At 45.2% G+C, this 27,197-nt stretch overlaps 1 protein-coding gene across 1 annotated transcript in view; it reads right to left on the minus strand.

The window, feature by feature from the left end:
* Positions 1 to 1,908: 1,908 nt before the first annotated feature.
* LOC139643211 (netrin receptor UNC5D-like) overlaps positions 1,909 to 27,197 on the minus strand; it is a 35,700-nt gene continuing 10,411 nt past the window's right edge. Inside the window, exons 6-11 of the mRNA XM_071518394.1 lie at positions 20,165 to 20,336; positions 13,580 to 13,807; positions 7,526 to 7,675; positions 5,473 to 5,637; positions 4,106 to 4,284; positions 1,909 to 2,167 (exon numbers count right to left, since the gene is read on the minus strand). Of these exons, the coding sequence (XP_071374495.1) occupies positions 1,909 to 2,167; positions 4,106 to 4,284; positions 5,473 to 5,637; positions 7,526 to 7,675; positions 13,580 to 13,807; positions 20,165 to 20,336 (1,153 nt within the window). The remainder of the gene's footprint in view (positions 2,168 to 4,105; positions 4,285 to 5,472; positions 5,638 to 7,525; positions 7,676 to 13,579; positions 13,808 to 20,164; positions 20,337 to 27,197) is intronic.

Raw genomic sequence — 27,197 nt, forward strand, 5'->3', positions numbered from 1 at the left:
TAGCCTAGAGAATTGAAATCAATATAGGGACTGAACCGATCCGGAACATTTTTCATTTGTAGGTGAGGAATGAGAATCATGGGGGAAAAACTAGGAAGTACGTAGTGGAGGGTAAACCCACTTACCTCTGTTTACCTGTGGTTTTATTTGCAGGATACCTTTCTTTCAGATTAGACACTTAATGGTGTAAATCCATAGTATCAGTCATGGTAAGTAGTGCCAAAAGTTATATTAGGATTCCATCTTTTAAGGTAAAAAAAAAAAAAAGCATAAATGAACACTTTTCTGAAACTATAATTCGTTTTTGCGGTTGTTTGCCTTATGATGATCACAGACTGGAGGTCATAGGTTACCCACCTTATTATTTACCACTATATCCCAGGCTGACATATATATATCTTGATATGTTTTCAAGCCAGAACATCATCCCCTTATTATTATTTTTTCAATACAGTGTGAGTTCAGTGTCTCGTTTCGACCCGAAATGTCACTGCTTATTTTATTTATAACACAGCTAAACCTCGATATCCATCCGCAAACTTCCATTCCATGTACAGACGTCCTAAAATGCTGTGCCTCCGTGTGTGTGTGTGTGTGTGTGTGCGGACGAGGGGGGGGGGGGGTGGGGGTCGGGTGTGTGTCGGGGCCAGATATGAAGCTGTGTGACGGGGCGTTGACGGTGGGCATTGGGCGATAAGACTGCTCTCCCCGCGGTGCCAGGAAATGATGTTTTACAGCTTCCTCTCCCTAGAAATCTCACCCCGCCACATTACACCCAAGCCACAGCTTTCCCTACAGCATGCAAGTGAGTCAGGGTCGGACTGATATACGGGGCAGATATTGGGCCTTTTATTAAATCTTCCACCTTTGATATGATGTTTTTTTTTTCCTATTTATTGTATAACTGATCAGTACTGGTTTCCACACAAGTATGCATCGACATGTTTTTCCACACTGTCAAGAATAGAAATCAGGGGGGAAACACTGAATTCTTCTAATTTTTTTGATTTTTTAAAGGATGAAAATGGTCCAAAAAAAAATAAAAAATAAGCTCAAAATTTCAGCTTCAATCCAAAAATATCATCGGTGTCAATCTTCACAAAACTAGGTTAAAGCACGCCGTCTTCGCTCGCCTATGCCTGCTCTCCAGATACCTATCGCGGAAAAACAAGGGTGTCATTTAGAAACAAGCCAAAAAAAAAAAAAAGGAGATGAAATATTTGTCTCATTTGTACTTTCCGAAACGGTGCCGCCGCCGTATCGCTCGATTTGCATATCGGAACGAATATGCAAACGTGTCCAGATGCCACGCGGGCCGCCGGGGGGGGAGAGAGAGAGGGACGACCCCATGGGGGGGGGGGGGGGGCCGGGAGAGGGCTTCCCGTCTCTTGAAACAGCACATTGTTTCAGAAACGAACGGACGACAACGAAGAAGACGACCCCCCCCCCCGCCTCGCCCATGGAGCCGGAGGGGGGGGGAGGAGCGAATACACAGTGCACCACTCGGATGAAGGGCAGCCTGACTTTAAAAGAAAAGAAAACCAAAAAGAAAACCCCCGAAAAAGGACGGACGAAGGAACAGAGCGGAAAAAGGCAGAAAAGAGAGATTTACAGTCCAATCCTCAGATTCCGATTCTTGAAAGACGGGGGAGGGGAGGGGGTCGATCCGTACGAGGCGGCAGGCTCATCTCTTTTTTTTTTTTGTTAACGGTTGCGATCGGGCCCCCCGGTGGGCCCCCCCCCCCTCCGTCGACCGCGCTCCCGTCCTCTTCGACCTCGCGACCTTTCAATGTTTTTTGTCCGTCGCCCCGGGGGGGCCGTGTGTGTGTGTGTGTGTGCCCGGGGGGGGGGGGCCCCACGCCTCGCGCTTTAGTCCGTCCACCGAGCGGCGTCCCCCCCTTTCAGGTTTCAGCCCGTGTACTCGGGGGGGGCGGCCGGGTCCTCCGCGAGCTCGCCCGTCCCGCACAGGCCGCCCGCTTGTATGTGGCGGAAGTCGGACTCGTCGGCCCCGTCCTGGCCCTTGGGGGAGCTTCTGGAGTGGATCTTGCCGATCTCCTCCAGGGCGCTGGCCAGAGAGTCCAGGTCGCCGCTGTCCTGGTGGCGAGCCTCCCACAGGCTCAGGATGACCGCTGATGGACTCCGCTGCTTGGCGAAATAGCACAGGTTTCTGTGGGGGGGGAGGGGGGGGGGGAGACGAAAGCCGCGTTAATGCACGATGCGGCAAGAAGAGCTCACACACACAGCCATGGAAAAACAATTTAATGTGGGTTTTAGAGATAATGAAATCATCTAAGAGTATCTGGTACTACTTTTACACAGCAAAAAAACATCCATCTTAACAAGTCATTTAGTCTCATATTCAGCCTTCAAATCTTATTTTTCTTAAAACAAGAGAACAATGCTGCCAGTGAGGTGAGATAACTCTAGAAATGAGTGTCAGTATCTTGAAACAAGTCAGAATAAGGCAGATCACTGCACTACTATCAAGAAAATGTCCCTTGGTTCTACAAACTCTTGAAACAAGTTGATTTGTATTGGTAACAAGTGAAATTATCTAACCCCATTGGCAGATTTTTTCACTTATTTTATGAAAATTAGGATTTTAGGGCTCAATAATAGACTAAACGACTTGTTAATGTAGATTTTTTGCAGTGTAAGCATTGGTTTTAACCTGTTTTGAGTGCGTTTAGTAGTGTTTGCACATGCGAAACAGGATACAATTAGACTAGCGGTTGTCAAAAGTGGAGTCCGGGGACCTCCAGCGGTACTCGACTGGTTTCCAGGTGGTCCCCGGCAAAATAAGGAATCGTTTCATTTCGCTATAATTGAATTTACTCGAGATTACACCAATTACAGAATGTATAAGAATGGCTCTTCTAGTCGTAAGTCTCACTGGCACCACTGTTATCTCCTCATGTACAGTGTAGACAGTTCAATACTAAATCAACAACTAAAATATTCCCATATGGGACAGATTCTTATCAAATGGGACTCGTGGTCTAATGTGTGTCTATTTTGGGGAGTGGCTGAAATTGACTATTTGGAAGTCTACAGTTGTACAGTTCAATTCTAAATCAACAACTAACCCTAATCCTGACAGAAAATTAATTTGACACTAACTGAATTGTAGTTAAAACAACAATTATGACCTTTTAAGACTATAGACAACAGAATTAAGAATAAATTCTCATCACAAATTCTCAATCATTCGGGTTGGATTTAATTCTCAGGTGCTGCCAATGTCCAGGAGAGCTGGCTGCCATGCCAATACACAGTGTACCATGGGGTGCTGGATCCAGTGGGGGGCAGTATTCCACTGCCACTCTATGGCGCTTTATCTGCTCCAAGAGAAATAACCCACCCAACATAAAAGGCTGCAGCCATTGGTCACATCAGGCTCAGTTCAAAGCAACCCAACGCAGAGAGGAAAGCTTATCTGGGTAATTTGGAACCCCGAAGGACTCTTAGATACCAACTTCTCATGAATCATGCACTTAACGGGAGATTATAGTCGCCACGAGCCAATACCAAAGCAAAGAAAACGGCCGCATCGGGCAAACATCAGTATGGCGTCTCATCATAAATGCACGTCCCTTGTTTGTGAGGATAAAAGGATAAACGTTAGCCGCCCCCACACCTCGCATGAATAAGTGATCACATTTACATTAGATTGACTGGAACCCGCTGAAGAATCTGACACAGACGGCCGATGTTAGAGGAGAATACGATATGAGACCGTTTGTTGTCCTGGGGGAGGGGGGGGGAATCGAGTTTTTCTTTGGAGACCAGACATCATACGGAACGGTGGTCAGCAGACAACGCGCCCGCTTGTATACGGTTAAATTATCAATCCTGTCAGTCTCCAGAAAAAACAAGTAGAAAAAAGGTACTCAGCAGTGAGCGGCATATAAAGCGAGGTATAACAACACTCGCGGTTTGTTGTTTATCATTCCGGTCAGCCCCCCCCCCCCCCCCGTGCGCTCACGGGGAGGCCGGGGCGCAGAGAATCCGGTGCACATCACGCACACTTAGCCAGGACGCACATCCACACGAGAGAGAGAGAGAGAGAGAGAGAGAGAGAGAGAGAGGGGAGAGAGAGGCTCACCGATCTAAGTGGAGTTTCTGGGCTAAGAGCTGCCAGTCCTTGCCCTTGGCGTTGGCAGTGTCGAAGGTGGCACAGATCCTCTGGCGGATGGACAGGGGGATTTTGAAGGCCTTGGGCCCCGTCTGGGACGTGACGGTGCAGTCTGTCTGCATAAAAAACGGGACGGACTCCTTCTCGGTCTGGAGGAGCAAAAGCAGAGGGACAGGCTGCGTTAGGACATGGGTCAAAACGCTGTTTGCGAGTGATTCTTAATGCTTGTTTTAGCACCAGATGGTTTACTGCCTCCGAATAATTCAGACAGTGAGGCAGCGCCGGGTTAACTGTGAAACTTCAGTTGATTGGCTTCAGAATTATGAAGGTGCTGCGTTTAACAGTTTAAAACATCAGTATATCATAGTCAAATTAATCATGACACCTTGGTATAATTAACTTGAACCAGTGAGACCATGGCTGGTAGCCTCTATTTCACGCCAATTATGTTGTCGCTGCTAGTGTTTCTCAAAATTAAGACCGCATTTCCCATAATCCCTGTTGCCTCCTGTCCTCCCTCCCTCCCCCCTCCCTGGCGTCTTTGACTTTACTGAAGAGGGTCGACATGTTGGAAGTGATTTTTTTTTTCACTCTTTCCACTGTCTAGCATTAAACTCTGCAAGCGTTAGCTCAGTTCGCACCGGAAGAACAGCGCCCTCTTCCCTCCAAACCCGACCCGATGGCTCACAATGTAAAATGCAGTGTGGAGGCCCTTCGAGGCTGCCAGTCTCCTCAGCAACGGTCTCATTTGTTATGCACATTAATTATACTAATGTCTCAAAATGAATGTGGTCATGATTTATTGATGTTGAAATGCTACACATGGCACCTTTAAATACTTTCATCGCCTTGTCCCATCTGACAAACCCCGACCATGCAACATCTAAACAGGATAAAAACCTAATTCTAAATCCAAATCCTCAAGGTTAGAGAAGCGGGATTGTGACCAGCTGTGGAAAAAGTGAAAATTGAATGAAGTGAACTGCACTAGCGGCCAACAGTAGAAGACTGCGGCTGCACTGGGCAGCTCCCTGGTGTGAATGTGTGTGAAGCTGCTGCTGGAGAAGAGCATATGTTATCCCTGGATAAATAAAAGGTTCAAAAAAAATATATGCACATCCACATATAATACAGCCGGATCTCTATTGTGATCTCTCTCCGGCACAGTTTTTTTTTTTTCCAGAGTGCGTGTCCTCTCCTCTCTATTAATACACAATGCAAGCTCAGGAGACTCGGCCCCTGCTGTCAGTGGACACGCTCCGGGAAGGTTAGCTAAAGGTCGCGCGAAGAAAGCACAACCAGTCCGCCCCCCCCCCCCGCCTGCCAAAAAGCCTCACCTCGGCCACGGCCGTGTAGACCTGCAGAATCTGCTCGTGGCCTTTGACCTGCCGCACGCTGATTTTGCAGGAGAGCTGGGTGGTGGCAGGGCTGTATCTCTCCAGGGAGAAGGCACAGTGCAGGGGCTGCTGGTTGCTGCACCACACTTGGGGGAAGGAGAATTCCTGCGGAGAGAGAGAGAGAGAGAGAGAGAGGGGAGGAAGATGAGTTACACGGGGCGGTACGACTGAGCGAGATAAAAAAGGTACGAGGCGGCTTTTTTGAAGTCCCCGGGCCGATGCCGCGGCGCGATAGCTTTATGCATGGAAATCGCTATTTGTCGAAGAGAGGGAGAAAGAGGGAGAAAGAGAGAGAAAGGGAGCCTTGAAATCATTTACAAATATAGCCCCGAATCCCGCTTAATTCTGATAATAGAAGGCGCTCGCGGGCTAAAGTATTGTAAGCAATATATCCGGGGGAATGCGGGCGAACAGGGGGGGGGGGGGGGAGAGATGATCGCCTTTGATGTATAATTAATTTCCGGAGAAAGCGGGCACATCTGCGGGGAGGCGTCCTTGACCTCCGGTAGACTCCCTCTCTGCCGTATCTGCATATTCAAAAGTGACCTGTAAACGATTCTTAGGAAAGACACCGCGGCATTAAAAAAAAAAAAAAAAAAAAGAAGCGGCGGCTGGTGCGCCTACCGACGACTTAACCCATTTGTGGCTTTGATCTTCCCTCTGCCCGATGCGGCAACACGGCAGATAATGGAGTTGGGGGGGGGGATGGGTGGTGGTGGTGGTGGGGGTGGGGGTGGGGGGGGGTTGATGGACACGGGAGAGCCTGGATGCTCTTTAGCACTAAAAGCTGACTTGATGTATGGCGAGGCACGCGGCCATTATTCTACACCTGCTCCACCAAAGAAGGAGGTTCACAGTGCCTGTCTCCTTCCTAAGACCCTCATAAATAAGGCCTGGGAAGAGAGGGGGGGGGGGGGGACGGGTGGAGGGGCGGGGCAGGGTGTCTCCGAAGCGTGGAGCCTTCACCCGGCGTTCAGATGTTTAAGCAGTAATATCCTACAGTGGGGGGGGGGGGGGACACACAGCAAATGGCAGCGAGTACAAAAACAACATTCATTTGAGTGTCGGGGTGTATTGGATTTATTGCTGCTTGCGTCCATATGCTCCCGCAAACAAAAAAAAAAAACACCAAACAAACTATTAATCTCAAGTCAAGTCCATCTTTATTAGTCCCTCTTATGCTCGGAAAAACTGTTTTACAACACAAAGCGTTGCACATGAAGAGAAAAAAAGGATAAGATACTAAAAACCCTACAAATGCCATGAACCAAAGAGAAATGATTTTCCTTATTTCCCTCATATGGATCATAAAGATGGATTTGACATGTCTTGAAATGTGTTTTTTTGCAGGGGCATATGGGTGCAAACAGCAATAAATAGAACACACCACCAACACTTTTCTGTTTTCTATGCACTAATCTACAACTGGAGTGCATATCTGCATGATTGGTAGGTTGATGCTGTGAGCAATCCACTGGCAAATAAGGCGGTGCTGCTCTTGGGCCGGGCTGCCAATTTTGCTCTTGAGGTTTGATATCAAAACAAATTCAAATATTTCTGTGGTGGACAAGAAGGTTAAAGTAGAAATCTGTGTCATTTTCATAATAAATGTCCCTTTTGCTGCTCTCCATCGCCGACTGATATAACGGTGATTCAACCGGTTCGTGAAAGCTTTTATGTTTGCTGTTCTAAACACCTGGTGTCTGGTGGATCTTTCCTGGGAAAAATCTGGTACACGGGACGTGATGCGTTTTATGTTTCTGGTTTGTTTGGAATAAATAGAAGAAGAACTGGGTAGTTAGCATGAGCAGTGATAGCCACCGTGGCTGAACAGACAGAGAAAAGAGCAGAAACTACAGAAACTCAAACTGCATCGACAGAAAATCCAAGGAAAAGTACTTAGCACAAAATAAAAGAAAACACAGATCTTGCAGGTAACCACTTTAAGGTCTGATCTGCATCATGGAACAGTATGAATCATGGGCATCATTACCTGACATGTGGTAAAGGGTTTGATGCTCCACAGGAACTGGGGAACATCCTGGATGGACACCTGGAGGCTGAAGGTGTTCGCTCGGAAAGGCAACATCTTTGGCTCCTCGAGGAGCTGACCCCCTCTGCTCTTCTCCGCGGCCACCACTCCCTGGAGAGAGGAGAGGGAAAGGGAAAGGAAAAGGGGGGGGGGGATAGAGGAGACGAGAGGAAAGGGAAAAGCAAAGGAAATCAAAGGAAAGGAAAGGGGGAGAAGAGGGAAGCAAAAAGTAGGGAGAGGACGGGTGAGAGGAGATCAGACGGGATGAGGAGATGAGAGAGAGGGGATGATGTGGAGGAGAGCGGCCGAGGAGAAAAGAGACGAACGCGAGGGGGAGAAACAAGCGTCCCGTCCTTTGAACGCACGCTACCTCCGCATATCAACGGGAACACCTGTCTTCCCTCTGTCACATCCGCTAATTGACTCATCACAAATATTAACACGGAAACAGGTCGTCCGCCGAGTCGGCCGCCGAACAAAACATACGATTCCGGCTCTCCATTAGCATCGCATTTGCAGCCCCTCGACGTGACAGATTGAAGTTTCAATTTAATGCGTTGGGAAAGCATGCATCGGGGGCTAACGTCCATCTCCCAAATTGAATTTGTGATGATGAAAGAGCCCTTTGATTGTCGCTCGCAGGTATTCATCTGTCATCATTGTTCTCTGTCCCAGTGGGATGGTTCAGTGTCTGGGCTGTCTATCCTTAGCCATCTCAATCACAAAGGGGAAAGACAGGGAACAGAGCTGTGACTAATGCCAGGCCACGCTGATTGATTCTGACTAAGTGTCTCTGTGCGTGTGCGTGTGCCTGCGTGTGTGTGTGTGTGTGTGTGTGTGGAAACGCGTGCGCGTGTGTGTGTGTGTTGCATTATCTGTCATCGCTGTAGGTGTGGAAACAATCAACTGTTGGCAAAATGCAGATGAGAGACGCTGGTAGAAAAAACAAATATGACAGCAGGGAACCTGTTGGATGAAATATGACGTGTCTCCTTTGCCATCTGCCTTTGTCTTTCAAAACAGTTAGCCACTGAATAGCTGGACAACACTGGAGCTGGGCAGCTTTCCTTGGTTTTCCCCATGAATCAGCTAGCTTGGGTCTATGATAGGTCTATGGACAATTTAGAGTCTCCAATCACCATGTCTTTGGAAAGTCAATCCCAAACCAAAAATCCAGAGTTCCCAAGTAGTATTTACCATCTGAAAGCTGAGTGAACAGTATTTTCTAGTAGTATTTAAAACGCTGAGTGAACAGTATTTTCTAGTAGTATTTACCATCTGAAAGCTGAGTGAACAGTATTTTCTAGTAGTATTCAAAAAGCTGAGTGAACAGTATTTTCTAGTAGTATTCAAAAAGCTGAGTGAACAGTATTTTCTAGTAGTATTTACATCTGAAAGCTGAGTGAACAGTATTTTCTAGTAGTATTTACGATCTGAAAGCTGAGTGAACAGTATTTTCTAGTAGTATTTACATCTGAAAACTGAATGAACAGTATTTTCTAGCAGTATTTACGATCTGAAAGCTGAGTGACAGTATTTTCTAGCAGTATTTACCATCTGAAAGCTGAGTGAACAGTATTTTCTAGTAGTATTTAAAAAGCTGAGTGAACAGTATTTTCTAGTAGTATTTACATCTGAAAGCTGAGTGAACAGTATTTTCTAGTAGTATTTACATCTGAAAGCTGAGTGAACAGTATTTTCTAGTAGTATTTAACATCTAAAAGCTGAGTGAACAGTATTTTCTAGTAGTATTTATCAGTTAAAAGCTGAGTGAACAGTATTTTCTAGTAGTATTTATCAGTTAAAAGCTGAGTGAACAGTATTTTCTAGTAGTATCTACTAGCTGAAGTGAACAGTATTTTCTAGTAGTATTTACCGTCTGAAAGCTGAGTGAACAGTATTTTCTAGTAGTATTTACCATCTGAAAGCTGAGTGAACAGTATTTTCTAGTAGTATTTACCATCTGAAAGCTGAGTGAACAGTATTTTCTAGTAGTATTTACCATCTGAAAGCTGAGTGAACAGTATTTTCTAGTAGTATTTACCATCTGAAAGCTGAGTGAACAGTATTTTCTAGTAGTATTTACCATCTGAAAGCTGAGTGAACAGTATTTTCTAGTAGTATTTACCATCTGAAAGCTGAGTGAACAGTATTTTCTAGTAGTATTTACCATCTGAAAGCTGAGTGAACAGTATTTTCTAGTAGCATTTACCATCTGAAAGCTGAGTGAACAGTATTTTCTAGTAGTATTTACCATCTGAAAGCTGAGTGAACAGTATTTTCTAGTAGTATTTACCATCTGAAAGCTGAGTGAACAGTATTTTCTAGTAGTATTTACCATCTGAAAGCTGAGTGAACAGTATTTTCTAGTAGTATTTACCATCTGAAAGCTGAGTGAACAGTATTTTCTAGTAGTATTTACCATCTGAAAGCTGAGTGAACAGTATTTTCTAGTAGCATTTAACAGCTTACAACTGAGGTGAATGGTATTTTCTACTCATGTTTACCACCAGAAAACGGACATGGACGATATTTTCAAGTAGGAAGCTCATATCTCTTGTGTTTCCCATATGACCTGAATGCAGCACACGGCCTGTGACCTTGGAAAAGCACTTGCTGCAGAAGCAACATTTCCCATCCAATCCGATCTGAGAGCAGAGAGCTTTCCCCTGTATTTCTTATCACGGCTGCCACGGACAATCCTCTTAACTCCAATTTTGGCCGATTTTAATCTCTTCGCTTAAACCGAACATGGTCCGTTAATGCTGGGGAAAGTTTCGGAAACATGGGACCGGCGAAACCTATTCGAAGCCCACGATCGCATTTCAAAAACACGTGCTCATCAATCTGGAAATAATGTTCTCTTTTCTCTAAAAGCCAGGAAAGTGGATGTTTTGAGGACACCAGGTTTTGATCGGACAACAGTGCCATCGAGAAATGCCAATCCAAACACTGTGTCACAGTAATGAATGGCCGCATTTGGAGGAAACGTCTCCCTCATACGAGTGTTTGCGTTTGCTACGGGCCTCCTGTTGATCCCGAATTTGGCCTGTGATTGACTTCGTGCCGGAGCTCGGGAAAAACACACAGCAGAGATGCGGCGCTAGCAGACCGGAGCCCAGGGGACGCGCAAAAGTCTGGCATCTGCTTGGCAGGCTGGGAATTCATAAAGCAAATCCAGAATGCATTTTAAAGCCAGCTGCCGCTGACGGCTGCTACATGACAGAAAGGCGGTCGGGAGGCTGAGTCAGTCCCGGGGCTCGCTGTGCTCTGTTCAGCTCGGCTCGGCTCTGTTCTGTTCTGTTAGTCTTGTCTCTCCGGGGAAGACAGGAAGCTTGATTTCCCTGATGTTCGCTGATGAGATCTCAATGCCTAAATACCCTATAGGTCATTGAAGGATAATCAAGTCAAGCGCAATAAAAAAGAATGATTGGTTAACATTTGAATGGCAGTGATTACAGTACGATGGGCTTTGTCTCCGTCTATAAAAACCAGCCGGATGGGAATCTGTCAGGATGTTACAGAGTCCCCACTATCAACACCGCAGTATTGTTTCACAAGGGCAATGAATCTGCAATCGCTCACGTGGTTTAGCTGGTGGGGAGCACGTGTCGGGGAACGGCCCCAGGCAAATGCCGTACACACACAAGGTGCTGCGGGTTTAAATCTGGGCCATGACCTATGTTGCCTGTCCACTGTGTACTATCTAATGAAGTAGAGATGGCTAAAAACAATCTAAAAAAAACCCTCTAAACTATCCATTCTTGTATGATTTTCTGAAGGTAAAACATAACAGGGATCGTAATGGGCAGTGGCAGAGAAGTGGGCTAGTGGCTTAGGAAGGTGAATGAAAATGCATTTGCTCCATTGGAGCTGCTCAGTGGCCAACAGAAGAAGAAGACAAGCTCATGTCACCCCCGTTTTAGCATCTTTACAATGGTTATCTGTTAGTTTAACTGTTGATTTTATAAGATTTTACTGATCACTTTTCAGGCACCAAGCTGTATCACAGACCTTTTAACCTTTAAAACAAGAGGTTCCTATTGGCTGATCCACAATCCAGATTAAAAACAAGAGGTTCCTATTGGCTGTTCCACAATCCAGATTAAAAACAAGAGGTTCCTATTGGCTGTTCCACAGTCCAGATTAAAAATACAAGGTTCTTATTGGTTGTTCCACAGTCCAGATTAAAACACAAGGTTCCTATTGGCTGTTCCACAATCCAGATTAAAAACAAGAGGTTCCTATTGGCTGTTCCACAATCCAGATTAAAAACAAGAGGTTCCTATTGGCTGTTCCACAATCCAGATTAAAAACACAAGGTTCTTATTGGCTGTTCCACAATCCAGATTAAAAACACAAGGTTCTTATTGGCTGTTCCACAATCCAGATTAAAAACACAAGGTTCTTATTGGCTGTTCCACAGTCCAGATTAAAAACAAGAGGTTCTTATTGGCTGTTCCAAAGTCTAGATTAAAAACACAAGGTTCTTATTGGCTGTTTCACGGTCCAGATTAATAACAAGAGGTTCCTATTGGCTGTTCCACAATCCAGATTAAAAACAAGAGGTTCCTATTGGCTGTTCCACAGCCCAGGTAAAAAACAAGAGGTTCCTATTGGCTGTTCCACAGTCCAGATTAAAAACACAAGGTTCTTATTGGCTGTTCCACAGTCCAGATTAAAAACAAGAAGTTCTTATTGGCTGGTCCAAAATCCAGATTAAAAACAAGAGGTTCCTTTTGGCTGTTCCAAAATCTGTATTAAAAACACAAGGTTCTTATTGGCTGTTCCACAGCCCAGGTAAAAAACAAGAGGTTCCTATTGGCTGTTCCACAGTCCAGATTAAAAACAAGAAGTTCTTATTGGCTGTTCCAAAGTCTAGAATAAAAACACAGGGTTCTTATTTGCTGTTTCACAGTCCAGATTAATAACAAGAGGTTCCTTTTGGCTGTTTCACAGTCCTGATTAAAAACAAGAGGTTCCTATTGGCTGTTCCAAAATCTATAATAAACACAAGAGGTTCTTATTGGCTGTTTCACAGTCCAGATTAAAAACAAGAGGTTCCTTTTGGCTGTTCCAAAATCTATATTAAAAAAAGAGGTTCCTTTTAGCTGTTCCAAAATCTAGATTAAAAACAAGAGGTTCCTTTTGGCTGTTCCAAAATCTATATTAAAAACCCAAGGTTCTTATTGGTTGTTTCACAGTCCAGATTAAAAACAAGAGGTTCCTATTGCCTGTTCCACAGCCCAGGTCAAAAACAAGAGGTTCCTATTGGCTGTTCCACAGTCCAGATTAAAAACACAAGGTTCGTATTGGCTGGTTCACAGTCCAGATTAAAAACAAGAGGTTCCTATTGGCTGTTCCAAAATCTATATTAAAAACAAGAGGTTCCTTTTGGCTGTTCCAAAATCTAGATTAAAAACACAAGGGTCTTATTGGCTGTTCCACAGTCCAGATTAAAAACAAGAAGTTCTTCTTGGCTGTTCCAAAGTCTAGATTAAAAACACAAGGTTCTAATTGGCTGTTCCACAGTCCAGATTAAAAACAAGAGGTTCCTATTGGCTGTTCCAAACTGCATTCAAAACAAGAGGTCCCTATTGCATTATAAACAAGAGGCGATTGGATCTTTAGCATCAGCAGTCCCTGCCTGAGGAGCTTAGGCTGCTAAATCTCTATCATCTTTTAAATCACCTCTTAAAACTCATTTTTACTGACTTGCCTCTATGTAATAATCTTTTAATTGTTTTGACCTCCCTTTTATGCTTTACGTCTGTCTTTCTGGCCTTGCTTTTATATTCCTTATCTTGCTTTCATTACTGTTGATTGTTTTTATTGTTCCATTTTTTCTTGTTTTTTTAATACTCCTTGTAAATCCCCTTTCTTACTGTGTTTTGAGAAGTTCTCTATGGATAAAGATTATATTACTATTACCGGGCGCTTCCAGATCACGCATGCTCAGGCAACCTTATCCTGGATAAAGGGGGAAAAAATACAACCACAGCTCCTTCCCTGTACCTGAAAGGCGTGCGGCGTGTCGTCCACACAGTAGACCCGCAGGCTGTAGTCCATGGAACTGGCCTCCATGCTCCCGAACACGGCCAGCTTCAGCCTCTTGACGGCAGCCTGAGTCAGGGGCTCGCCCACCAGAGCGTACGAGCCCGGCTGGTCCAGCAGCAAGTGGCAGCTGGTCGAGTCCATTAGGCAGTAACAGGAGCTGGACTCCTCTTCCACTGACATCACCTCCTGCAATGAAGAGTAGAGACGGTCCCCATGAAGACGCGTTAGGTGTCCTTCTTACATAAAGCGGCCATTTCATAATGCCATCTTTTTTTCATAGTTGTCCATAGTCAGCTAGGCAGATTTTAATTCACAACAACAAATATCACAATGTGAGTTATTTATTGTATATTTGATAAATACGACTGAGAGTTTTAAGTGTCCCATGGTGTAAAATGCTGTTTCAGTGGCTTTTCCACCCTGGGGGAAAAACTGAATACCAGAAACTTTTTGGGAATTTTTCAGGCGTGAAAATTGTCAAATTTCAAGATATTGAATACTGGCACAAAATGCTGGCTTCAATCCAAAAATATCGCATACAAAAAAGTTATCTGTTTTTCTATTCTCACTTAGTTGATTACTCTCAAGATGTCTACCGAACAAAAATGTATGGTCTAAAAAGAACCACAAGTAGAAGAAATATTTGTATAATAATCTAAGACATTTGTGGCACGAAAATAGGAAAATTTAAAGATATTGTATATCTTGAAACAAAATATCATCTATCAACTGCAACAGTTACATAAAAGGTGTAGGCATATGTGAATATGTGAATCATTTTTCCAAACTTTCCCATGCTTAACGGTGTGATTCCCAAATATATAAGTCCTGGAAATCAACACATTTATTTTCCATACTTTTCCAGACTTCCCAGACTTGCATAAAACCACTTTCAGCTGCTCTTGTATCTGTGATGCTGAAATAATATTTAGCTTGTTTTGTGTTCATTACATTACGCTTCGCTTTAAATACTCCTGCCTAATTACTTTGCGATTTATTAGTAAAACAGGTGAGAGGTTGCAGGAATAGTAATCACATCTCCCGTTCTGGTTCAAGCTGTGTAAATAAATATTCATGCCTACAACTGCCTGGAAATCATTCCTGGAAACAAATTCTGCAAATGAACCCCTGTATAGAATGTATTATGTATCGAGTGTGTAAGTTGTGTGCTGCTGTTGAATAATGATGTAGCCAACATTACAGAAGTTTAAATCACAAAGTAAAAACTACACAGTTTGTGACGAGTCTCCCGAGAACGTGAAAAACCATTTCCTACATGAGTTATGGTGTTAGTACATAGCAGAACACAAAATAGTCATTACGAACAATACACAGTGTTTTATTTATGAAACGGCATCCGCAGCTGGAAAGCACTTCATTATTTCCAACTGAAATGAAGGAATGTATCTTTTATATCTTCCCTTCCCTTCCCTTCCCTTCCCTTCCCTTCCCTTTCCTCTCATCTCCTTTCCTTTCTTTTCCTTTCCTTTCCTTGCCTTTTATTCAACAGAAAGGAAAAAGCAAACATTACAAGAAAGCCAACTGGAAATGGGAGCTTTATCATACAAATGGGAGGTAATGACATGCCAAGTGAAACGTCTGAAAGTGCTAACTTCAATATGGGTTTGAATTGAATGAGTCAACTGAATAAGTCAGTCCTTGCACGGTGCTAATGCTGCTTTCAAGTCCTCTAGGTGAGCTCCTTGTTCCGACTTCGGAAGTCGTAAATACAACGTGTTGCGCATTCAAGTGCTTTTGGAAGGATGGTGTCACATTTGGCAACATTAGCAAAGTGCAGACTGGGAGTCTCTTGTGAACGCTAAGCGAAACACGCTCGTACAACAACTGCTAAACAACTGAGGGCTGAGAAAAGATCAAACATAGGCCTATTAACAAGCTACAAATAATTGTAAGCGTTTGTTGGAACCTGCTGGAAGGTTGGGGTGGGGTTTACCGCATGAGGACAGTTCAGAGAGTGTAGCAGTCAAACACAGAGAAATACACTAAGAGAAATACACTAAGATGACTTTCAAATACCTGGCTGTGATTATCTAAACCTTCTGGCACTCACTGTACTGTCATATGCTATAAACCCCACCGTAGTAAGCTAAAAAAAAATCCATGAAATGTATATGAAAATACTATTTGATGAAGGTCTGCAGGTAACAATATTCAAATATTCACTCAGAAACAGCAAAAAAAGGACTACGACACGATTTGGTACAGATTACCGTGTCCATCCTGATACACTTTTATTTCTCTCTAGTGGTTAGACAGACTGTCCAATACCCCAGAGGATGCAGGTTTAATTCCCACAACTGCCAATATGTCCATTAACAGCCATCTGACCTGTTCAAGTGTCAACAAGACAACAAGACAACAAGACAGCAAGCCCCTACCTGCTCACTCATTGCTAAGTCGCTCTGGATAAGAACATCAGCTAAATACCTCATTTGTAATCAATGGCCTTATTTTGCTACATTAACCTGGGTTTTAACCTATGAGGGAGTATTATAACATATAAATGGATATAACAACACAATGCAAGTCCAAAGCGCACAAACACAATGTACTACAATAAATACTTTCAGAAAGATGTTCCAGCATTCTTGGATAATGAATTATCTTGGCCAGCTTGTAGGCTACTGCCCAAAATTGTATCACAGCTTGTCAGGATAAAAAAAAAAAAATGCATATACAATATTATGGAACAAAAAGGTACGGGTACATTTGGCCCAATTTATTTTCTGCTGGCAAATAGTATAATTTATCAGCTCATATATTAACATCTAGCATCTTATTGCTCAATGAGATGCAACATATTTTCACTTAAGAAAAAAGTGGGAAACATTGCCACATATTTACTTATGTTGTGCATAAGGTTGTGTTTGTTCTTATATTTCCTGCATGTACAGGATATGGTATTATTGCATACTAACAATTCTTTTCCATAGGTTAATACACAGGTAAATACACTGGAATAAGGCCCGGAATAAGATTGCAATGTTAAGGACTAAGAGTGCTTAAGAGTCTTTTATGGGTAGAGTGTATCTTAACGACACCTTGAAATAGGGGCATTTTAATGAAAGCATACACTTGCAGGTATTACGCAACTTCAAAATCCTCTGCTCGGTCCTTTGGTTAGACCTCAGTGATAACTCATTATTTCCAACCAGGAACCTCCGAGGATCTCCGAGCCTTTTTAATATTACAGTGAAATCTCAAAGACATGAATCTTATATTCATTCGTATCCCCTCCGGTCTCCTTCCCCCCCCGTCTCTTTTCGCGCCACTCGCACACGTCTCGAGAAATTGCCTAGTAACGGCGGACAGGAATCTTTGTGACGCACGACAGCAAAAAACCTAGGGCCCTTCAGCGAGTCAAGGTTAGGTAAGCACGTAGTCGAACTCAAACAAAGGAGGAGAAACACGGAGCGATGGGAGGCCGGTGACACACTCTCCATCTGATGTTGTCTGAGCAAACAAGGTGTCGGTGGGAGAGCTCTTCAAAGCGGCACTAATCTCTGGCTGAATGACCTCAAGAGAGTCTACAAGGTTTCTAATCTGTGGCAGCGCCCCGTAGCATCTCGCAGAGAGATTATCAAGACCGGTATATGGGAGAAGAGGGCGCAAAGGGGTCAAGAGAGGGAGAATGCTTGAAGCGGCAATCTGCAAGATCCGTGTTGCCTTTCTTTTGTCTCCGTCTCTGGTGCTCAGCGCTCATTGCTGCGGTGTTTTCTGCACTGCGCTTCCCAGAGATCACCTGTCAATCAAACGGTGTGTCTGGTACTGTGACATCTTTGTCTGTTCAGGCATGGTAGCTGTCACTGCTCATTCTAACTACCCAGTTCTTCTTCTAAACATGAGACAAAGGATTTCCCCCCAAAGTAAGAGCTCCTAGACACTCGGAGTTGTTGAACAGCAAATGTAAAAGCATTTATGAATCCGTTAGCGCTTTTAAAAAACTGCTTTTGGCAATGTACCTTGGATTTCTGGGTTCATTTTGTAGTTTGGTGGTGTATTTTTCTCAATCCCCTGGATAACTGTCCAAACGGTTAACGTCAGTCCCTCAGAATCAAAGAGCAAGAGCTTCTTTCTAGACTCAACATTTTGCACCGACGTTCCAACAATCATACAGGGAGAAATACATCGTAGAAGAGGCAGAGAGACCAATTTCTCCTCAATAGACCAGAATGCAATACAACCACAGGACATGGCGTGTTTTGATGACATGGTGCGTGGCCGCGATCATCGACACAACCCAATGTTCACAGGCTAGTAGGCTAGCCCACCTCTGATTGAAAGCAACAAGTTCACGCCCCTTCTTTGGGGGTTGTCAAACGGCATTCTGGGAAACGTAGGAAACCAACAACTGAAGCAGAAATACATGCGGCAGGTTAGCAGGTACATCAATAAAGTGTACATCGTACAGAGTCTCCAAGGGTGGATTCTTCATGTAATTGAAGATGAAGGTCCATGATGTTGCATCTCATCGGGCCCCTTGCTTGGGGGCAAGACAGTAATGCATGCTGGGACAGCTACACGACTTATATAATCACCGCACCAGAGGCCCACCTCCCAGCCATCTCCATCGCTTAGAACAACATTATTTAGGACAAAGACGGGATTCTAGGGCGCCGGCAAATCCGACCGGTCTTCCTCCTGCATAACAAGCTCTTTTAAGCACTGACAAGCGCCACAACAGCCAGGGGCAAACCGGCGGTATTCATTATTCTGACCCGTGCTCGGCTTGCCAAAACTTTACATCAGATTTACATTTACATTACCGCCTGCCTGGAAATCCTCTTCATTATTCGCCCCCTTCTCTTATTATGATCTCCGCTCCTGCTACTATTCAAAAACAGAAGCAAATAATGCAAAGTGACGACAGCGATGGGGCTTTGTTATGCCTTTGGGTTCAGGATTAAGCTCTCGGGACCACGTCCAGGCCGGTGGAAAAAAAAAACAAAACAACAAACGTGGAAAAAAACAAACAAATAAACACATACACTACAATACAATGCGTCCGTTTCATTCCGCTGCGGCTCTTAACGCCCCGGCCCTTCAGAAGCTACCGGAGCGAAGCTAACAAGGAACGCAAAAGGCATCGGGGGTTGAGAGTTGCGCCGCTCGCTCGTGCCGCTGACGTTGAATGTTCGACGGAGTGTTGGGTGGTGAGGGGGGTGGATGGGTGGTTGGGAACGGAGGGGTGGGGGGTAGGGGGGATGGGGGGTAAATGGAGAGTCGCGGTCAGCAGAGAAAGCATTTCCATGACTCCCTTCCTGATTGCCTCATGTCCACATTCACTGTGCCGTGTCCGTCCTGATCCGCTAATCGATACTTCCCTTGTCTAATGGGCCCTTATACCCCCTGTCGTTACCCCCCCCCCCCCAACCCCCCAACCCTTCCACCACCACCACCACTCCCCACCTCTCCCACTGACTGACAGCAGCCATGCCTCTTCCTCGCTATTACACGGCGTAATTGTTTTTTTATTTTCCTCCCCGGTGGACCCGCGGTGTTACCTTTAGCTGGCCTTATGTCATCTCCTGGACCCACGGAGGCCATCAGGCTGGATCAATCAGCTCCCCCCGACCCCCCACCCCCCCACGCCGCCTCCAATACTCCCTTTACCGCTCGCACACAATTCAAGCGGTCACGTCTCGCGGTGACTAACTGGACCTCTTACCACATAAAGCAAATATATAGAGGTCAGCGAGCGAGGGGGGGGGGGGGGAGAAAAAAAACAGAGTCAACAACCCATGGCGGCTCATGTCGAGGAACATGGCTTTTCCCTCCATTTACAAAACCCGCCGTCCCGTAGTGAGCGTGACGTTCGGTGATGTAGCGGTAAATAAAAAGGTGGGTAAACTATGACCTCCAGTCGGGGGATCATCATGTGGTAAACAACCAAGTAAACAACCACCCATCTTGTACTGGCGTCTCTCTTAAAGAATGAATCCAATGCTGCTGATCTTGATCGTTGGAGGAACCTGAGAATTCCAAGTTCTTCTTCTTACTCAAATGTAGACATACAATACTTATATACCATGTGTGCATATATATATACAGTATATATATGCTCTTTCTATATGTACTGGGTGATGGATGTGCTGGTGATACTAAACTATACACTTATTTGCTTCCTATGCCTTTGTGAAAATGATTCTTTCCTGGTGTTCAGCAGTGTGCAGATTCTTCAGAACCGACTCATTTCACTTCATTGCCTTTGAAATCAACGCACCCGCAGTTTAATATTATTTACGGACTCATCTTTAGGCGCGACGCCCTCCGTTCTGCAAACAGAAAAGGTGTCTAAACCGAGGTTAGGTGGGTTTACCCTCCACTACATCCCCGCTGACATTTACCCACTAAAAAAAAAATTAAAAAAAATAGAGCCGTTGAAGAAAAAGACAAGCGAGCAGAAGCAAACGCCATGTCCCGTCCCGGGGGCCGAGACGCTGATGGGCTGCGCTGCACTTGACAGGTGCCCGGGGTGTGGAGGGGGGGGTGGGGGGTGGGGGGGGTGGCTGCGGCTCTCACCTCCCATTTGCTGTCCTGGGTTTTCCTCTTGAGCTGGATGTTCCAGTTCTCGGCGTCCATCTCGGCGCAGTGCGCTATGGTCATGGCCACTGGGCTGAAGAGGTCCAGGCCCGGAGGACCGTACGTCACCTCGGGGCCCAGCAGGATTTCACAGCCTTCCTCTGTTTGAACGCTGAACACACACACACACACACACACAGGCACACAGGCACACACACACAGAGAGAGAGAGAGAGAGAGAGAAATGGGTACATTGTAAACGATAGGATCAAAGACATTTTTAGCCCGGCAGTGAAAAGATACAGCCCGCGCTTTCATGTTTGTGAGGCATGTCAGCAGAACCACGTCTTTCTCACGTCTCTTTTGATGCATGCTTCTAATTCAAAGCGTCGCGAATGCATTCATTTTTACATTTTCAGTATGTGTGGCAGGGATTGTGTTTGCGCCGTGTCCTCGGTACAAATCTCTTCATTGTATTTAAATCTGTGTATATTAAATCAGAATACTGTGCAAGACTGAAAAACAACACTTCATTGTTTGTTTTGAGGTGGGCTGCTTTAATAAGTCCTGTATTATTATTTTTTTTATCTCGCCGGCACGATCTATAACCCGCCAAACAACACAAACTCTAAACTCTAACTCAGAAACAAGTGAAAACATATCAAATCAGGACACGTTGTATATGGCAGCCTCCTACTCGCTTTCAAGAGAAGATTGCGGGTAGTGATCTCTCCATGACTTTGCATATTTATCATTTTCCCAGTTTACTGTCTCGGAGCCATTATATGTACTTAACATCTCTCTTTGTGCGTGGAATTAATGAGAAGGGAAGAAATGCGCGAGCGGAGGTGGACCGGCCGCGCAAACAAAGCAGACGCCCCGCAGGAGTCCGACTCCCTGGGAGCTCTGCCGTGGCGATGCGGATCCTCTCAAGGGGCCTCGAGAGTTCAAGTTACTGCCGCAGCCTGACCGGTGGAATCTGAGCGCAGGTGAACAAACCGGTGTGATTTTCCCTTTGAATTTGGAGTGTGCTCATTAAAAAGGGCTTAGAACAAACGGCTCTTGCCAGTGGATGGCGGCGGCGGTTGCGGTTTTAGAAAAAGGGCAGGCGGGATCAAGGCGGTGCGGTAGCGACGCCTCGGCAAAGCTCTCTAAGCTCATATCAGTCATCGCAGATCAGAGATCTGAGAACGCTGATTTGTCAAGATTTCCTCCCCGGAACGAGGAGTGATTTATCGTCCTCGCGGGAGCCGGGGGCGTTAAGTTCACAGCTTTGGCGCGGCGTACAGTACACAGTGACTTTAAACAAACAGGTAGAGATAGTCAAGAGCACTCCCTAATGATACCCCTGCCGTATTAGCGCGGCAGCTGTTTTTCACCGGCTTCATCCTGTTAATGTATGATTCAACACAAGCTGCTGTTAAACAGAGCCCCCCGCATGTTAATGTACATTTCATATTTGGCGATTACCGGTCTCTAGGGCTCATGCAAGCTTCTCCTTCTCTCCAGAGTTTGGGAGTTTGCTTTTGGAGTTTTCTGGGAAGTACAGTGCTAAAAAAATAAAAAAAATAAAATAAAAATTGACTTTTTTTTTTTTTTTTTTTACCCACTCAGCGGACTCAGCATGGCACCGACACTGTCAGGGGCTCAGGGGGTTTGTTTCCCACTGGGGCCACCCATGCTACAAATGTACGCTCTCACGGCGCCACATTTGGATAAAAGCATCCGCCAAATGGCATATGATTTGCCGCATACGGATCGATTGTTTACTCGGGAGAGTAAAGTGCAATGATTCATGCCGCTCTTAATTGTCTATGCGAGCGGCCTTGCAAATGACACTCCTACTTTGTTGGCTTTTCTTTCTTTCTTTCTTTTTTTTTCCCACTTCCGCCCCCAAACTCTTAGAAAGTTCTCCGTCTGTCTTTCTCTTGAGAGGCGCGTTATGTAAGTGTCGGAGCCATTAGAGTTGCTTATCTGTTAATACAGATGAGGGTGCTTCTGTCTCTTGGAAGACCTTAATGGTTAATGCGCTCTCCAGGTGCTGACACGCGCTTCAGACTCGTCCAATTACTGTCTCCACACCTGACCTGGGGGGACGATACACTCATTTACTCTGACTGCCGGGCCTTGCAGGTACCGTCTCATCGCACAGTGGCCTTGCCCTCTTCCCTATTTAGATGAAGCCTCCTGGCTCGCAGTCGCTTTTTCTCCGTTATGTCAACAGCGGCCCCGCACTGGAGCGGTCCAGAGAGAGAGAGAGAGAGAGAGAGAGAGAGAGAGAGAGAGAGAGAGAGAGAGAAAGAGAGAGAGAGCGCTCTCGATCCCTCAGCCAACAACGCTGAGCCTGATCACACATTTAATGCGAAGTGTAGGCCGGGAGCAGATTACCTGGGCCTTAAGTAGCCGGCGCCTCGGCTCGAGAGTCCGGCGGCGACCCGAGAAGAAGTGCCCGAGGCTCCCGCTCTCTTTTCTCAATTCCACTTGTCATCAGGATGAAGGGCTCTATACGGCGGCTTCCCGGGCCCCTAGATGAGGCGCATTATTTAAAGTGAGCGATGACTCACTCCCTCGGGGACCCGGGAGCCGTGCAAAAGTGGCAGATCGGGCCGGGGGAAGGAGACGGCAGGGCTTAATAAATGCACACATTAACACGCTCCATTAGCCTCACCTTTATTTGCTTGTAGTCTCCCACCTGTTTGTCCCACCGCGTTTTTTGTCCATTTTTTAAGGCGCCGCAGACGCCCCGCGCCCCGCATGGGTGCATTAATCAGACAGGCAGATAGAGCTGAAGCTTCATGCGTCGCTCCGGTATCCAGCAGAACGCGTCCGCAATTTTTCCTGCTCCTCTTTTGATCGTGCTTTTGTAACATCTCTCTCCTCTCTCTCTCTCTCTCTCTCTCGACATGAGGAAATGTAAATAGGTGAATAAATCCTGTCTCTATCTCCCTCTCTTCTTCTTCTCTCTCTCTCTCTCTCTCTCTCTCTCTCTCTCTCTCTAACTGCAATCTCCAAAGCATTCATCAAAAGAGCTGATCAAGGACTGTCAAATGAAACTGCTTGATTAGCTCAAAGAACAGCTCGGTTAAGCGTTGGCAATAAACTAAAACAAGTCACTGATCAGTTTGAAAACATTTCAAATGCGATTAAGTGCCTTGATTTATAATGCCTGCATAACGACAACTAACTTCCACACCACTTCATCTCTAAGCCCGGGCGTTGCAATCTACTTGACTTGGAAATGAGTGTAAGCAACAAAGCTAATCACTTGAAACAACTCAAAAGGTTATTTGTTCACTTAACGTTGAGAGTCCCACGCAAAGAACTAAACGCAACGTCTACTCCACTCTTGAAATCACTGACCAAGTCAATAAATAAATTGCTAGGAGTACTTGATTTGGCATAAATAAATACAGTGGTATCCATTGTCAAGTCCCCCTTTCATGCCTTTATCTTGCGTTATTAGTGCAGACATATATTTCTTAAATGATATACAGAACTTGATATACAAACATCAAAAAATTAGATAGTAACTATCACGTTGAGTCATATCTGATGTCAGTTTACCAATATATCAAGCTATTATTGGGCATTTAATAAACACTGGGTATCAGCCAGTCAATGTTGTCATCTCCCATATGATGCATATGATGCATGATGTTTGTTTTCAGAACAGCAAATGTGAAAGCTTTCATGAATGGCAAAAGATTGAATCACGGTTGTATGGTATCCATCAGCGATAGAGAGTAGCAGAATGGAGATTTATTTATATGAATAAATTGCAGATTATTACTTTAACTCAATGTATATAGATGTATTTGTCAGTTTCAAGTCACAAGATAGACTTCTGTATGTATGTGAGGTGAATCACAAATGATGACAACCACAGTGAAAATGACTATCCAGTTCAATGCCTACCACCAATACTGTAGTTTGATTTTGTAGTTTAGGATGATTTTGCCTTCAAAATAAAAGCATAAAAACTTTAAAACATGTCATTAATAAGGGTTTTAATTGTTTTTTGTATTTGACTATCTGATGAGGTAAGGACATGAATGTGATAGCAATGTAGTCTGTGTTTTCTCTTTCTTCAATACATAAGTATAGTCACTGGTCAAAAGCAGCTGTGTGGTTAAATTTGCAAGGCAGTGATATATAACATATTTCTACTCCCTTTGTTGTCTCAATACATGTATTATTATTATAATACTTGCCAAGACACTCACAGCTGACATATGTAACTATATCATTAAGCTAGTTTTCAGTTAAGTTGAACTGCTTCATATTTTGTACATCTTTGATAATATCACTGAAGTCAGGCTAGTGCATTACAACTCTGAAATTACCTTGATATTAAGTAGCCTGTGTATTTTATTTGCATCTGATTGAGTGGTTTCTCAAAAGCCTGTTTTATTGAACTGATGGAAAAACTCAGTGCTAATGGGCGAGTGTGAAAATAGCAAGCATTAATTTATAGCCGCTGCAGTAAAATCATTAATGTGATTGCTCTTGAGCTAGTTTGACTGAGGCGCCACTCGTCCGCTATGTTTTATTCATTCACCTGAAACGACAAGTCTGAAATATAATGCTGATATAATGAGAGGGTGATCCGGAACAATGCTACATCCCATCACATAACGTACATGCCAGGTGTAAGCAGGGGGAATGTCACTTTCATGTAGATGGATACATCCACTATAGAGCAACAGAGCAATCGAACACCTTAGATCAAGATGAAGCCGAGTTTGACAGCTTTTATTTCAGGAGTGTAATGTCACCTTCCCAGGGAGTTGCGCGCTCTGGACCGAAACCGTGAACAATGTGTCCGGCCAGAGAGAGAGAGAGAGAGAGAGAGAGAGAGAGAGAGAGGGGGGCGTTCTGCTGTGAGATCTACGAACCATGAGAGCCGGGGGGCTTAAGAGTGGGGAGCTGCCATCGCTCTCCGTGCAGAAAAACAGAGCGGGACCTAGGCCAGGCACTGTGGGCAGCTTTGACTCTGACCAGAGGGCGAGGCTTCGTGTCACACCTACGCACCGTTTCACCTCTGCCGACAAACCGCGCATACGAGATTATCACATTAGCCCTCAAACTCCAAAACTGATTCCTCGATTTGCTTTGCGAGAAGCGTGAAGCGTCGGCTTTGTGCCGACTTTTGAAATAAAACCAGGGCCGGGAGGCATCAAGACAACAACAAATAACCTATTATGTCTGAAATGTTCGTCCGCGCCTCTTTCATAAAGTACACATATTGAAACTCCGGTTTCATCCTTAAAAGCTCATTCCCTTACTAGGACAGAGCTGTTTCTGCCTCAATAGGTTGAGGGATTTATCTTACAACACAAAGCGCTCATAAAACCTTGGAGGCAAAGTAAAATATGTCTGACCTAAGCAAAATCGAGCCTTCAGAAGATTTAGATGAGCCTTTGAAAAAAAAAAACTTCAAGAACACATCTTAAAAATAAGCTTTAATGGGATTCTATCAGGGTGTGGAGAAGTGGGTTGGATAGGGATTGGCTGGATGCAGTGGAAGAAAGGATACAATTCTCTGCAGGTCCTCTGGCCTGCCAGGATAGAGACAGTGATTGACAGCCCGCGAGATGACAAGCACAACAGACCACAGGGAGAAATGGGTGTCTACAGCAAACATATTTTCGCTCACACAGAGCCGCGGCAAAAAAAAAAAAAAAAAAAATATAAGCACTTGAAAAAGCACTGCTGTGGCCAAAACCAAACACTGTCAGGTTTAGGCCTGAAATATTTTTGAAGTATTTCAAAGGTGAGTATGGTAGATAAACCAGAGGGAGAAACCAGACCCCCATATGCTGGCAGGTAAGAATCTATAAAAGGAGATGAAGGAAGCTGGCGTGATACATATAAACTCTAGGCCTGCTTGTGAAAGATTTACAAAGGTAAATCGCGGCTTACACATGCACAACACATTTCAACAACACTGCCTAAAGACGATTTCGCTGCCCACAAATGCAAAGTGTGTGAGTCATGGATCCCCCACTGTACTGTATGTAGATGTACATCGTAAATCCGGTGAGTTTAAAGTAGAGCTGATCTGCGTGAACACTTCTTTCAGGTCAGAGAGTCGTAATCCAATTAAAAGACAAACAGAATAGCCGTTTTTTGAAATCCCCCCCCCCCCCCCCCCCCCTGTTTCCGGGGGTAAAATAGTTCGGCGGCGTGTCACAGACTCTCCGCAGCCCTGTCATTTTCCACCGCTAATGGGTGCATTTTCGGTGGGGGGGGGGGGGGGGGGTCTCTTTCTTCTGTGACTTTGTTCACGCCGAGCGGCCGTGAATAAACAGTGACACTTCAGAAGAAACCGGGAAAAACCCTCGTGGCTCTCCACAGGGAAGGGCGTGCAAACTCAACCCCCCCCCCCCCCACACACACCCCACCCCCAAGAGAGGAGCTCGGTCCATGGAAGGGTCATTACCTAGCTGTGATCGGAATGCGTAATGCGCGTACTGCCGAGATGAAAGGCCTCGGGAGACGTTCTGCCGCCTTCCACTCCGTAGCCGTGTCCATCAGTGCACCATGCTCCATTCATCACCGCATTCATCACCGCTTAAACAAGCACCCCGGGTCGTGACTCTCTCCCCCGAGCGGCTCGCTGTTGACAACACGCGGAGTATATAACTACATATTGACTCTCGGCAGAGTTGCGAGGACGAGCGAGAGATTGGAGGTTTGACTTTGCCTCCTCCGACTCTGTTGGCTAAATGAAGGGCTATATTGCAGCGCCCCCCCCCCCCCGGGGTCGCTCTGCATGAACTTGACTTTCTCCGCAGCGGCTGGGAGATCAAAGCCCGGACTACCACCCGCGAGGGGCTTCTGGAAATGAACACCCATATCGTGACACCTAGAGGACTCCCATAGAGAGCGGGAGATAGGCCGCGGCGCTCGCTGGGCCCCATCTGTCACACAGCCCAGAGGTAAACAGACAGAGGTGGAGGATTGGCCATGGGGAGGGTCACAGATATCTGCCCTCTCTATGTTTGTTTCTACAGCTCTTTGCTTGTATACA

Source organism: Centroberyx affinis, unplaced genomic scaffold, assembly GCF_046629955.1.
Source record: "Centroberyx affinis isolate AG114_WGS23_722 - 3 ecotype Tasmania unplaced genomic scaffold, CSIRO-AGI_Caff_v1 ptg000579l_1, whole genome shotgun sequence".
Lineage (NCBI taxonomy): Eukaryota > Metazoa > Chordata > Actinopteri > Beryciformes > Berycidae > Centroberyx > Centroberyx affinis.